Source organism: Bombus bifarius, unplaced genomic scaffold (assembly GCF_011952205.1).
Source record: "Bombus bifarius isolate JDL3187 unplaced genomic scaffold, Bbif_JDL3187 scf7180000007966, whole genome shotgun sequence".
In the NCBI taxonomy this organism is placed as follows: Eukaryota; Metazoa; Arthropoda; class Insecta; order Hymenoptera; family Apidae; genus Bombus; species Bombus bifarius.
This window is the reverse complement of record NW_022884352.1, coordinates 1,953,054-1,967,833: the sequence shown is the minus strand read 5'-3', so window position 1 is coordinate 1,967,833 and position 14,780 is coordinate 1,953,054. Positions and strand designations below refer to the sequence as shown.

The 14,780-nt window shown below is 42.5% G+C and overlaps 1 protein-coding gene across 16 annotated transcripts in view; it reads left to right on the top strand.

Annotated features, from left to right (window-relative positions):
- Positions 1-13,964, top strand: part of LOC117208832 (transcription factor 12) — a 106,410-nt gene extending 92,446 nt beyond the window's left edge. For 4 of the 16 annotated variants that reach the window (XM_033450239.1, XM_033450358.1, XM_033450369.1 and 1 more), the window contains 12 exons: positions 472-556; positions 3,164-3,300; positions 5,145-5,411; positions 5,674-5,838; positions 6,633-6,692; positions 7,268-7,420; positions 8,068-8,185; positions 10,387-10,522; positions 10,884-10,973; positions 12,938-13,083; positions 13,161-13,282; positions 13,551-13,964. In XM_033450239.1, coding sequence (XP_033306130.1) covers positions 472-556; positions 3,164-3,300; positions 5,145-5,411; positions 5,674-5,838; positions 6,633-6,692; positions 7,268-7,420; positions 8,068-8,185; positions 10,387-10,522; positions 10,884-10,973; positions 12,938-13,083; positions 13,161-13,282; positions 13,551-13,595 — 1,524 coding nt within the window. In that variant the 3' untranslated portion in view covers positions 13,596-13,964. Of the gene's footprint in view, positions 1-471; positions 557-3,163; positions 3,301-5,144; positions 5,412-5,673; positions 5,839-6,632; positions 6,693-7,267; positions 7,421-8,067; positions 8,186-10,386; positions 10,523-10,883; positions 10,974-12,052; positions 12,143-12,937; positions 13,084-13,160; positions 13,283-13,550 lie in introns of all 16 variants that reach the window. The other 12 variants (XM_033450256.1, XM_033450283.1, XM_033450310.1 and 9 more) reach the window with 12 other exon arrangements.
- Positions 13,965-14,780: the final 816 nt, after the last annotated feature.

The following is a 14,780-nucleotide window of genomic DNA, read 5'->3' as shown; positions in this document are numbered from 1 at the left end:
TCCAGCCTGTACGCCCATCCTTACTCTTTTTCTTTTCTTTATTAATCCTTAAAATATATCATCGAACGGAGTCACGTGTACGCTACCACATTTGAATTCGATGTATTTCTTTGCGTTCCAAAAATCGACGAAACAAAGGAAATTCCAGTAAATTAAATTACTCGATATTAGATGAAAAGTGGAAAAGTTATCGTCGATAATAAGTATAAGTACCGTTGTAGTCCTCTCTATTTAATGTTTAAAATTATCCCTAGCTTGGGAACGCCGAAGAATTCTTTTCCAAGAGCGATGGTTAAAGTTTCGACAATAATCTACTTATTACGAGTTTCTACTAATTATTCGTAAGAATATGTCAAGCTATAATCGGCGAGTCAAGAGTAACGCGAGTCAGAGGATGAATTATATTTTAACTCTATGCTTTTTATAAAAAAAAAAAAAAATTGATAACCTCTTTCATTGTTTTCGTTGCAGTATGGCTCGGATGAATTCGGTCAGGACTCTCCACGATACACCTCCCCTAAGGCTGCGACCCTCTACGCAGATCCTTATTATATCGGTAAGTTATCCAGTCTTTTCATTCCTATCTTAATAAATATCGTAACTTTCACGATAGCAAAGAGTAACGCGATATAACGGTAGCGGAGTCGCAAGAGTTGCAAAAATACAGACACGACGTTAACTTGAAATTCAAGCGGGAAAAAGTATTACGAACAAAAAGGAAAAGTCGTTCTATCCTCGTTACCGTGTACTCTTAAACTGGTATCGATCGTGAGTCGAAAATCTAGGCCGCTCGTTACCGGACACAACTAAAAGTAACATCGAGCCCGTTCCGTTGGATCGATCGATCGATCGTTGTCTAACGATCTGGATCCAGCCTATCGGTTCTCTCTCGTTCGTGTACACGTACACGTTGATCCAGCGTGCACGCATCTATATCAGTTGGAAATCGCGTAACGATTCAAACGAACGATAAAAGGGACTTTACGATCGCAGTAATATTCAACTGTTTAGCGCTGGCTCGTAAAATTCGCCGCTCTGCCTGTCGCGCGTAAAAACAATAACAATTTCTCTTTATTTGTTCGAACAGCGGCGTGTCCAACTCGTTCCGCGCTGAAATTCGCGGCTACGCGGGACGAGAGGAAAAAGTCGCCCGTGGAAAAGCCGCGACGGCGCGTTTCGCCAGTCGACTTTATGCGATGCCGCGCGCTGGTCAGATGTCGCGCAACGCGATTAATTCTGCCACGTTTTTTCGGTTCTCGACCGAATCGTATTTCTCTCTTCTCGTATTTCTCCTCTAGAAAATTTCGTAACTTTGAGGAAGATAAGAAAGAATCGTCGACGAAATGCGCGATTTCTCGGCCCAATCTTACGCTAATGATCTTTCTTCCTTTCTGTTTTTTTCTTTCGTTTTTAAAGTTGTTTCCTCGGTTGGAAAAAAATGTGACTAATCGCGTTCTTCTTCTTCCCTGTCCTACAGTTTTCTAAAAACATAAAAAATCTTTTTTCGCGACTAACTTAAAAGCTTCAGGCATAAGTAAAAAGTTCAAGGTCCGTAACAGAGTTAATGCGCGGAATCACCGTCTCTCTCTCTCTCTCTCTCTTCCATTTTCTCTTTCAATCGCTGTCAACGTTATCATTCGCGATCTTGACTGCGCTCTATTTAACCGCGGATCCTGATATTTTCGAAACGAAGTCAGAAAATTTACAAACACGTCGCCCAGCTCGAGATTAACGAAGGCGAGCATCCGCGCGTAATTCACCGATCGATACGAGAGCTTTGTTCTGGGTTCTATAAATTCCACAAAGTCTTGCGAAATTCGAAGAATCGTTTCGCCGTTAGCCGCGGTATTTTTCGAGGCAGTTCTCTCCGAGAGAGAAAGCTGAGAAGGTCGTCGAGCGCATCCAAAGTTTCCCGGATGGATTACCGAGGCGGTAAATCAATAAGATCGGTAAAGTTTCCGAGTAAAGTTGTTATTAAAGATCAGAGGGTAAGGAGGCTCGTTGGCCGGCTTCTCGAATACGTTCTCGGCTCGTGACACCCGGTAAGCGAACGGAATACCTTATAAATGGGGAGGAGAAGGCCGAACGAAAAAGTTTTATCAGACATCGAATGCCAGTAGTTGGTAGGAACGGACGAGTAGTTTGGCTTAGTTTCAGTTCCCTCGTCGTGGAAACTCTGGCCACGGAATTATATCAAGCAAAAGTATCAAGAAATACGTTCCCGAAGCTTATTGCTGTTGTTTTCAACTGAAATAATGGCTCGTGTCGTCGTGCCGCCTATTGCCCTTTCTAACGGGTGTTCAAACACGACCAACGAGTTCCATCATCTGATAAAAAATCTCGTTCAGTTTTTCTCTTTATCGAACAACATTTTCTTCCAGTCGGGAAATCTAATTTCATAGAACCTTCGATTTAAGAGAATTTCAAGTTTAGGTGATTTTCATCGTGACAGTTTTCCAGTGGTTTTTGGGCTATGTAATTACCCAAAAAAACAGATATAAAGATTTCTCTTGAGAACGGCATAGGGACGCTCGGGGTACTTACCTGCTGCTCTCGTACAAGCGTAACTCGTACCGGTGTGGTAATCGATGCAAATTATTACCAGGAAACCGATTAGTCGATGATATTGACTTTTGAGTAAGAAAAAATTACCGTACATGGGTTTACGGTTGCTTCGTGCATCGACTGCACAGTCACAGTGCTGTCGTGTTTTAAACTCTTTCCGCAAATAAGGAGCAATGTTCGCGATTCGGTTTCCGAGCGAGCGAAACAGCAAGCGAATCGCTCGCATCCGCCCGTTTTCGACCTCGCTCATGGTAATGCAACAAATAGTAGCACGTGGCGTTCAGTGTCCAGGGCATGTCGCGCATGTGCTCGAATAATGTTCCTCGTCTAATCAGATTAAAAGACACGTATAGAGCTGGAATGAAACCCCGTGGAAAAAATGCGGCTCTATATATAGTTCGTTATGCGCGATAGAAATATTATCGTAAAGGTGGACACGCGTGTCGGACGAAACTTTCGTAACGTGTAATGCGCTTTTTCTCATACTAGTGCTATTTCTTTCTATACCGAAGAATTATTTAAATCCCGTAAACGAATAAATCGACAAAATACTCTAGCCCGTAGTTTATCGTAAACGAGTGTTTTCTTTGTGTTCTAGATGGGAACGCTGCAGGAACGGGTCCCGGAGATCCATGGACGGGAGGTGGCGGCGGTGTCCAACCTCCGTATAGCGGCTACGCACCCCCTCACCTGGCCCAACCAGCCTATCCCATGCACCTACCCCACGACCCCATGGTAAGCGACTCCTTTCTTCTCTCCGTGATTTTCTTTCTCTCGCTCGTACGCGCGTCGTTCTCGTTCGTCGATCAATCACGCGTGACTGCGCTCGTTTCTTCGGACTTGACATCCCGATAACTTCACGATAGACAGGAGAGCAACTTTCCCCCAAAATTCTGTCGTTGGTCGACCAGCCGACGACCGATTCGTCGTTAGAAGATTAAAATCTTCGAGCCTAATCCTCGTCCTTTCGAAGATCGATGCCTCCCGAAAAACTAAGCTGTTCCTTCGTTTACTCGAGAGAAAGAATCCTCGCGGTTGCTTCGTGCTTGTTAATAACGCCGCCACGTCACGAATTTCTCGGCTCTGCAACTTTCCGGAATGTTCGCCGATATATTTTCATCGCGGAGGTCGCGGAACGAGGGAAAACTTGCCGGTGAAAAATTGCAATCTCCCGGTTAGGCGTTCCGCTGCAGCGCCATAAATTCAGCCGGTTCGCAGCCATTTTTCCAATTCCTCTCCTTCGAAGACGTTCGACTCGTTCGACATCGTCGGAGTGAAGACTAGCCTATCGACGCTGACCTTAATCCTTTACATGCAACGTGATCTAGATCTTAGAAGAGCGACGCGGACGCCGAACTTTTGTTTCCTTCTCTTCTGCTTTTCGTTCGATCTCGGAGTAGTCATCGATCACCGCGTCGCCTGAGATACTCTGCCGATTCGTTGCGCAGATCCAAAGTAGTTGAGAAACACTGTTGACAGTGCTCCGTGTACTCGGAGCAACGTCAAATGACTCACTGGCTTCTATATATAGAACGACTCTCCCGCTACTCGGTGTTTCTAGTCAAGTGCAGCCTTCGTTTGATTTACGCCGTTCATGGTTACCACGAAATCCTCCTGTTCGCGGCACCCCGGATTCTCCTCCCACGTTCCTCTGCCTCCTTCGAACCCGTTCAACGCATCGACTCTCCACGAGTCTCTAATTGGTCCCGGACTCGAATCGAATTCGAATGGAGATGAGAGCTTCTAAGATTATCGCGTGCCATCTTTAGCTACTTTTGATCGCTAAAACGACTGCGAGATAGTTCGGTAGAATTCGTCGACAGGCACGAAAGAAGCATGCCGAACCGGGTCGTGGAAAAGAGAGAATGCGTAGTTTATGCATTTTCGTTACGTTTTACAAAGACGCGGTCGACGCGTCCACGCGAGTCGAGACATCTCCGGCCGAAAGGTTAAACATTTACGATCCCGGTTTAACGATCCCTGTTTCCAAGAATCTGTCCCCCGCAGAAACGAAGGAATCCTTTGGTCGAAAGCCGGGTTCACCGCGTTTCCCAGTTCTCGATGGCCTGCTGGTCGACGTCGAGGAGCACACGAGAAACACGAGAGAGCGGTACTCGCCGTTGGTTATCGCCTCGTTCTTTCCTTCGTACAGCGAACAATTAACGGCGATTCTCGGTCGTGAAATCGAGGGAGGGTCGCGTGCAAACTCCCTCTAATTTGTTGATAAATACGCTTCGTTGTTGAGCCGGAGACGATGACTTAAAATTAGACGTTTTACGAGCGAGTTTCAGTAGGTGCGAGCGAGGGCTACGCGCCACTAAGCGTATCCGATATCAAAGCCGTTCTGGTCCGGTCCATTATGTACCAGACTTGGATTCAAAAGGTCGAACGAGTCGTAAGTCAGCTAACAACCATTCCACGTCTCGTACCGTTCTCGCGGAGATGTCTTTGTCCGTGTCGTCTGCGACGATTGTTTGGAACGGTTTGTTACGATGGTCCGTCGGTCCGTCTGGCAAATGTTCCACGTTTCAACGAATATTTCCCGTAACCTATATAATTGAATTTGATAATAATTGCAGGCATACTCGGCCATGTCACCGAACGGAGAACCGGCAGCGCCAATTCTGGGCTCGGCGGTGACCAGTGCGGCCTCGCTGCCACCAATGTCGACATTCCGGGGTAGCGGCGCAGTTGCGGCAAATAGTGGAACCGGTGCACCATCCCCGGCATCGTTGCAATATAGTCATAGTCCTGGTGCACCGACTACCGCACCCTCCGCCCCCAATTCTGCACCCACGACGAACCGACAACCTGCTACGGGGGACAACCTCGGCATTTCTATCTCGGTACTATGCAGAGCTGAAAAGAAAACTAACAGTACTTCGTCCGCGCCACTCTTCAGGCGACGCAATTAGTAAATGTGGCCGTTTCTAAATCATAGAAAGAGAAAAAGAGAGAGAGAGAGAGAGAGAGAGAGAGAATAAAAGAAGTAGGCTACAAACGAAAATGCATGCGAGATCGAAGCGGGCTCTCTCGCCTTTGCAACTTTGCGCAGTACCTGTTGTAATAGAAAAATCTGTTTAACCTGTCTTTTCTATTGTTTTCAAGCAGATTAACCCCACGAACCAATCAGTATCGAGTTATAGCAGCAACCCATCCACACCAGTCAGTTCGCCACCACCCTTGACTGGTTCGGCGCCAGGTTGGGTACCAGGTGCTGCACCAGTTTCTCCACATTTCACGGCGGATCCCAACCGTGGAACCATTCACATGGTATGCATCAAAGCTTCGCTGTTAACAGTTTCCTTTTTTTCTTTTTTTTTCTTTTTTTTTTTTTTTTTCTTTCAATTTGTTTCTTTCGAATATACTTATCTACCATTATTTCACCCGACACTTGCAACGAGACGAGTTTGATTGTTTGTTGGAGAAACACACGCTCGGTCCCGAGTTTATTGGTGAACTAGATTTCAACGTGGATCTCGTTGGAAAGTGACGGGTGCATCTCTGAACGCAGACACGCTTCATCACCGTTTCGACGCGCTTTAGAAACAGGTCAAGGACGTTCGTAACAGATACCTCTCGTGCTCGTTCACTTCTCTTACGATATTTTATCGTCTGCACTATGGTGACTCGTTGAGAGTACACCCGTTGTTACACGCACTGACTTTATTTCTGCTCGGGGGAGGATCGGAATGCTTCAATCGAGAGCATTTAGAACAGAGACAACGAGCGAATCAAGAAAGTCACTTTTATTTTTCTTTTTTGTTTTTTCTTTCGTTGTTAGATTCTGCCCTCCGTTGCGCACTTTTGAACATTCGCACAAAGTAGCATGCACTCGACGCACCGACAATTCATCTCGCGTGTTTTGTCCACGTTGCAGACCACTTTATTATCCTCCCCCTGTTCAGTTATATTCAAGTCGATCATCTGGCATATTTCATTTTTACATATTACTTTTTTTCTTTTTGACCTTCGTTTATCCCTTTTGTTTGTTGTGAACGCTGTGTTGACTTGGTTGTTCTCTTTTTTTTTTTGGTTTTGTTGTTGCGTTGGTGTTGTGTGTGAAGCCGGCGCCTGAACAGCAGAGGCTAGACGATGCCATCGGCTTTCTTCGCGACCATGCCGAGGTGAGGACTGCCGATTTTTAGTTTTTTTTTTTTTCTCCCCCTTCTTGTTTGTTCTTGTTTCTGATCCTCTCTCACCAATTCATTCGTAACACACCACTTTTGTGCATGAACTTCGACACACGGTACGGAATTTACGACGCGCGAACGACACACCGCGAATATCGACGTTTGATCGAACGAATGTGACGTTCCCGGCGAGACATCGCGTACTTCTTTCTTACTTGCATATTAATCACGAGTCACGTTAATTCTCACATTGTTTGAACAATTTCTTATTGATAAAAAGAGAGGAAATTTGCACTGTGAGAATTAATGGCATGTCGAATTTCCGTCACTCTCATCAGTTTCCATCACATCGACTTTTAAACAGAACCCTGTCTCATTTCATACACACGCTTTCCATCATCTTGTATGAAGTATGTTTAATCCACTGTACCAGCGTCACAGATACCTCGATGATACGCTGCATTTAACGATCGAGCGATTAGCGTTGTATCATTGACACTGGCATCTTTGGTGATTTGAAAGAAATGTCAAACAGCCGTGTGTAATCGAGTCGAATTTCGGATATTCTGTTGGTACAGGGTACGCGGATGGAGGAACGACTGGACGATGCCATAAACGTGTTGAGGAATCACGCGGAGAGCCAATTAGGTCTTCATTTGGGTCCCGTTGCTCCACACGGTTCCATCTATTCCCACACATCACCACCTCAACTAGACCATTTGGTAAGATTTTCTATTCTTCCAAGCAATTGAGGAAATTTTTGGAATACCGTTACACCCGTGGGACAAGTGGCCAGTCGAGCAAATTTGAATCGATGATCGAAATGGATCTTAAAGAATTTCTATTCCTTTTCCGATATATTCGCGAAATGAACGAAAAGTTCGTGTTAATTGAAAAAAATAAATCGATACTTTATAAGAATTCCGTTATTTAAGTAGAAAATACACTTGGCATCTACTTGACTAGATTATCGACAGATATTTGTGCAAACCTATATCCTTAACGCAATTATACAAAAGCTGGAACCTAAGCAGAATTTTGTCTCGCTTGGTAAATATTACAACTATACCATTTCGGCTGTTTTATATATTTCTGCGCGTTATTATATGTATTTTGTGCATTTTGCTACTTTTAGATTTCTCGCCACTGCATAAAAATTCGTAGAATATATACAGAATGTTAAAAATACATTTATAGGATGCAATTCTAGAAGAACGAAGAAGGGTGTTATCTTTCAAATTGTGCAGGATTTAGATTCAACATCCCGTTTCTCCGTAGATATAGAGGTTGTCTCTTAAAAAGTTCCTCGATTCGTATTTATTTAAAAAAACACGTCGAAAAGAAGTCAATAACGATCTCTTGTCCACAGACGAGTCCTCATCCTGCGGTAACAGTAACGCAACCTCAGGGCTCCTACTCTGGTCTGACACCCACACCCGACACAGACGGTTCCATCAAAATTGAAAGGTTACCTGTGACGAATGCCAGTAAGTTTCAACCTATCCTGCCCTCCAATTTTTCGCTTTCCAAGGGCTTCGTGAAATAGAGATAAACGAGAAAGATCGGTTTTACGAGGTAGGAAAAGCGTTGGTTTAAAGATGGCGAAAGACAAGTGTCAACGAGCCTTGACAATAGCTAATCGGAATGGCTGCGTTGTTCTATTCTCGTCGTCGCATCATCGGATAAATGCTTTTTTCCCACGAGTTACAGTGCAATGACGAAAGAGAGAGAGAGAGAAAGAAAGAGAGAGAGAGAGAGAGGAGAGGAGAGGAGATGAGGAGAAGAGGAGGAGTACCCAGGTGTTCTACGTTAGAGTTAGAGCCCGATAAGGAAACATTAGATAAATCGCGCGAATGCATCGTGGTCGTGCCTTTATTCTTCTCGGAGACCTCTGTCTCCGGCATTGTGTCTTCGTTGCTCTTTGTTTCTGTTTCTGTCATGCGTTCCTCTTACCGGTGAACGTTCGTAATCCTTCTCTCGGTGCTCGCCTAATGCAATGCACAAGTTCTCCAAGGGTCCTTTACGAAGAAACGCTCTTTTCTCCATCGACGACCATTTTTGGCGATTGGAATTCGGAGCGCACGATCAGGATTCTCTTTCTGGTTACATGGAACTTGGTACAATCGTCTTTCCAATTGCTTCTTTTTCCTTTCCTTTTTTCATTCCTTCTCACTTTTTCTTTTTTTTTTTTTTTTTTTTTTGTCACTCTTTCGACGATGAGAGGGAAAAAACGTTGGTGATGCTTTCACCGGCTCTCATCGATAGAGAGCACAGTAGTGTCTCGGCCGTGTTTCCAGGGAATAACGCAGTCGCGGACCTTTGCACACAATCACGAAACCGATTTATCTAGCGCGATTCTCGGCGACTTTCATAGAAACGCAGCGCACGAGTTAAATACGAATCGCGAAACGCAGCGAATTGTCAGGCGAGTGCAGCGTTTAAGGAGATGGTTGAATCAGTGTATCGAGCGTGCACGTAAAGCGCTTCCTGCTCGTAATTGGACACTTTTCACGGTTTCGTGACTAAGCGGTCTGTCCAAAGCTCGAGTATAATATCGGCAACCTGGTATCGCCGTACACAGCGAAGGTCATCGTACTTCCGGGTGAGTTCTGGCTGCATTTTTTCCACCGTTCTTGCGGCTCGACAATACGTGGATCGATCTCTCGACAATCGAAACTGTTTCATTCATCGTTAACGTTGAGTCGATGAATGAGAAGGATTTGATAGGACAAGTAAATGCGAGTTTTCTCTATTTCACGAATGCTGGTTGATGCAGGGGAAAGGGTAGGAATATCAGGTATATTTATATTTTACTTTTGATCTAGTTTCGAACACAAAAAAAGAAAAAAAAAAGAAAAGAGAAAGAAAGCGAACTTAACGAAAATTGTATCGCATATACTATTACTGTAACTTTAATAAAAGAACAGCAAGAGGTCAATAGCTGCCGTGGAGGGCATTGTAATTGAACAGCACGCGAGAACACGATGAATTCATTTTTTTCTCAGCGCTCGATAAGATTGTTGGGAAAGGAACAACTTCTTAGATTCGAAAATTTTATAAGCTTCCTAATAATACCATGCAATTTCGTAAACAATCGAGCGAAGAATCATTGTGAAATGTTTAGTAGGGTGTAAAAATACACGCGGAGACCATAGGGATAAACACGGTAAATCCTACTTCTGATGAAAAAGAGGAAACAACCAGTTAGATCCAAAGACGTAAACATTAAAAAAAAAAATATGTGATATATCTGCTAAAACGTATTTATATTTGGTCTCGAAAGCAAATAAAGAGAAAGTTTTAGAATTATGAGATTGGTTAACAGCGTGTGGAATTGAAAAATTATCGTCACGTAATTTGCCGTACTTGTTGTTCCTATGGTCTTCGTATTTAACCCTGCAACGAAATAAAATTCTATCTACTTGCTCCTACTTGCTAACGCGGTATCGTTTATTTTCTTATCGCGTTCCGTGCCTGTGGTCTTCGGCTATAATCTCTAATAATTGCTTTCTAAACATCTTTAAAGTGATCGAAATTATGCAGCGATGAAAATGCTAGTACGTTCGAATTAGCGTCTTAGCGTGAAATAGACGAAAACCTTAGTATCTCATATACCAGCCCTCTCCTCTATTATAATACTATGACTGTGTTTTTGGAAATGTAAATTGACGGTATTAATAATGAGCAGAATACGTCTCTTTAGAAAAGAGAAAGGACCCGCCGGATAGTAGCGGCGGCGAGACAAAACCTTCGAGCAGCGAGCTTGCAGCAGCGGGTGTGATCTCTACGTCTCAAGGAAAAGGGACGAAGAGATCGCGTAGATAGTAAGTATATCTTGGATGTGTACACTTATCTGAGATTGAGGCGCAACGATATCGATCATAGAACGACAGTAGTGAAATATCGAGCCGAGTAGAGGCAATCAGTCGTGAATCAGATGTTGATCCAAACGCAGCTTTACCATGCCGAATATATTTTAGTAGAAAAAGACCTGTGCATTCTACGAAGATAAATTGCGCATCTTATAACAAAGTATAGAAGCGTAATAGACAGCAAGTTCGAGATGGTAACGCTGTGACGGACTGATTATATATCAATCGACGATACGCCGATTACGAGAGGCCGATCTCTCGTTATTCTCGTGCAATGTAGACTTGTAACTAATCGATTATATTCAAACAACCGTTGTTCGAGTGCTGACGAAGACTGCGACGATCCCAGCACCAAAGCGGTGCGCGAAAAGGAACGTCGCCAGGCCAACAACGTGCGTGAAAGGTTAGTGAACACGCGCAGTAAGCCCTCCCGTTGTTATTTCCTACGAGTTCTTCCGTTCATCCAGAATCCTCTTTTTGCATCCTGTACCCTCCTCTCGTATGCATGCCCCAAATCGAATAAAAGAAAAAAGAAAAAGAAGTAAAAGAACGCGCAGTTGTAATTATCAAGATCTCGATGGCATGCTTACGCCCTTTCCAACACAAGGCCCGTATTCTAGCGTGACAATTAAAATGTTTCTGGTTAAGGACAGAAATGATACGAGATCAGGCGAGAGATTCACAGTTCTCGTGCTCGCCTCTCAATCAGTTTCATTTTAATTCAGCTGCGATTCGGTCCCCCCAGGCATGCTATCTATCTATCACACTTTTTTTTTTTTTTTTTTCTTTTTAGATCAAAGCACATTTCTACGCTCTGCATTATATTACTTGAACGTTGTTGCATCGAGTTCTACGCTCTTTATATCGTATCATCCATCGGGAATCCTTCTATTGCATTGTTATAAAACGATTTCTCGTACGAGTTGGACAAAAGTAACGAACAAAGATCCTCTTGTGTATAATGCAGATTCGTTTCTTTCAGAATCCACATCGTTCGAAGATCACCCTTTTTCCTTTCAACGTCTATCCTAGCGATCACACACTGTACCATCCTTTCCTTAGAAATCATCTGATTCTAAATGTTCTAGGTAACAGCACGAACTCAGCTCTGCGCGTTAAATCCGCATCTTTCTCTCCGCGCGATTCTTTACCACTGGTTTGTTCTCTGTGCAAAGAATACGGGCCTTCGAGAATGGAAACCTGATTTCTGTCCATAACCACAAGTCGATCAGATAGCTCTGCGCGTGTTCAGCCAACAAAATCGTTTCGTATCGCAGTCGTATAGATTCGTCCGAGAAATCAAGAATTGAGATTTCTTCGTAGAAATTATTTTTCTCCCTTTTCGATCGCTCTGTCAGTATCAGTTTTTCCTGGCTAATTGAAAATCGTCGATTTCACTGCTGTCGAAATCATGCGCTCGATCTAGGACACAATGTCTCGCTCACGTCAGGTGATTAATTGAGTATTGTTATTGCGCAACTGTTGTTCGAGCGCCGAAGACGAGGATGATGATCCCGACGTAAAGGCGCAAAGGGAGAAAGAGAGGCGGCAGGCTAATAATGCTAGGGAAAGGTAAGAGAATCGACGAAATTGTGCAGTGAATTCCTCGTGAAATATCGCGTCAAGCGATCCGAGGACAGTTTGGCCCGTATTCTATGTATATGTGAAGCAAAAAAGCGATCGTAATACCGTGTTCGGTTCGTAAACCAAAGTTCCGTGTGAATCTTCCGAATAGTCAGGCTCTCGTGCTATTATGTAGAAAAATCTGTGTCCTTTTAGAAATGACTCTCTTGCGTCTTCTTTTCCCAGTAGTTTAAAGATTCGGCTACAACAACGATAAATTTTATTGTAGAGAGAGAGAGAGAGAGAGAGAGAGAGAGAGAGAGAGAGAGAGAGAGAGAGAAACTTTAACCGAATGATTAACCCTTAAAGGCAATCGCGAGTGAAATTTCATTCCATGCGTATTTTCTTTTAATTATTTCGCGATAAAATGCTATCGCGGTGTATCGCATAATCGCTGTAAATGGTAACGTTTTAACTTTTCATCGAATATTGGGTGTAATAATAACCACGATAATAATAATACGATTGGTTTTATTGGTTTTCTCAAATAGTACAAAAGATGTTCTGACATGACATTCCCTGTAACGATAGTTTTTGAGAACAAGCTATTTATTAATGATATCAATTTCAATGTCGAACGTAAAGCGCAAATACATAAAGAATAAAAATACTTCAGCGCGTTTGCCAAGGGTTGACGAATTGTAGTTTATCCAATGTTACTAGACAGACACGACAGAAATCGTTCTCGAAAGAAAAAGTATCAATGTCAAAGTTTAGCGTTATAATCGACATTTGTTTCTTTAGGATACGTATCAGAGATATAAACGAGGCTCTGAAGGAACTTGGTAGAATGTGCATGACACATCTAAAGACGGACAAACCTCAGACGAAACTTGGTATCCTCAACATGGCTGTTGAAGTGATCATGACGCTGGAACAGCAAGTTAGAGGTAGGTTCAGGTAGTTCGAGATTACTAGAAGAAAAGAGAGAAAACAAGATTCAAGCGAATTTATTTCGATTCTGCAGAACGAAACCTGAATCCAAAGGCAGCGTGCTTGAAGAGGAGGGAAGAAGAGAAGGCAGAGGATGGGCCTCACCCTCATCCTCTTCCCCACGCGCATTCTCAGCGACTGTTCTCCGCGATGCCTGTAAATATTTGTTCATTAAGCATTAAGGTGGTACACTACTCCGACAGGTTCACAATGTCGAATTTAACAAATTTTCGTAAACTATATACTTGGATATTTGCGCGCTATATATATACGTAGAATGACTTTTCCATGTTGTCGTTATTTAGAATAAAGATTACTAAATTTCGCCCATTTTTAAATACTTCAGAGTATGTACCCACTTATAAGATAAGAATAATAAACGAAGAAATAACATATACTAATTCCAAAATTTACTCTGTTTCAGGGCCCACCACCGCCACTTCAAAACCATACGACGCAGCCACAGTAGCACATCCTGTGTTAAGGGGTAGATACACTGGCTCACGAAATTTGAACACTTAACATAGAAAATATTTATGTTTATATTGTGTGCGATATATAGAATATTTTGAAATTTCACTAGCACTGTAACGAGGCCCGACTGTTATGATCACGTCGATCAAATTCGACGTCAATTTGAAAATGTGTATACAAGCTACAAGATATTCATAGCAGATATGTATTTAATAAAAAATTATCGTACTGCTTGGATAGTATGTGAGAAGGACAATGTATGGTCCCACCGAAGATATTGGGGTTTATTAAAATAATGAATAATTCATTGTTTACTTACTTTTCTGATCTTTGCGAAATACATACTTGTACTAAATATCTTGTACTTTCTCTCTCTCTCTTTCTCTCTCACTCTCATTCTCTCTCTCTCTCTCTCTCTCTCTCTCTCTCTCTCTATCTATCTATCTATCTATCTATCTATCTATCTATCTATCTATCTATTTATCTATCTATCTATCTATTTATCTATCTATCTATCTATCTATCTATCTATTTATCTATCTATCTATCTATCTATCTATCTATCTATTTATCTATCCATCTATCTTTATTTCTATCTATCTATATATTCAGATTCGTTTCAAACTTTATCGATGTAACCATGATAGTCGGATCTTGTTACAGTGCTAATAAAATCTCAAAATGTTTCGTATAATACACATAGTACATTCATAAAAGGTATGTACGAATGTTGAAATACTTTCGTGAGCCTGTGTGCGGTTTCACCTCTCTATACCCCCTCCCACTCCCCGAAGGCGGCTTCAAATTATTTTTATAAATAGCGAGAAAACAAAGGAATATGGTTCCTCTCTTTCGAGATGTAAGAAAAAAACTTGTAGCGTGGTCGAGATTTTATTGAAACGATCGATCCCTGCTACTGGTACACCCCGGCTCTTGTTGAAGTTGCCCACTTTTTTGTGTATTGTAAACTATCGTATAAAGCACAAGTGCAAGGTTTCAGTAAAAACGCAGTATGTATAGGTAAACGATAGGGAAAATAAGGAAGGGAGCGAAAGAAAGAAAGAAATGCACGGATCATTTACCCATCGAATGTGGAAAAAAGTTCAAACATATCTCTCGCATAATTGTATATATACAGCAGTAACGTACGCCTAATCAATTACTTTATTATGATTATTAT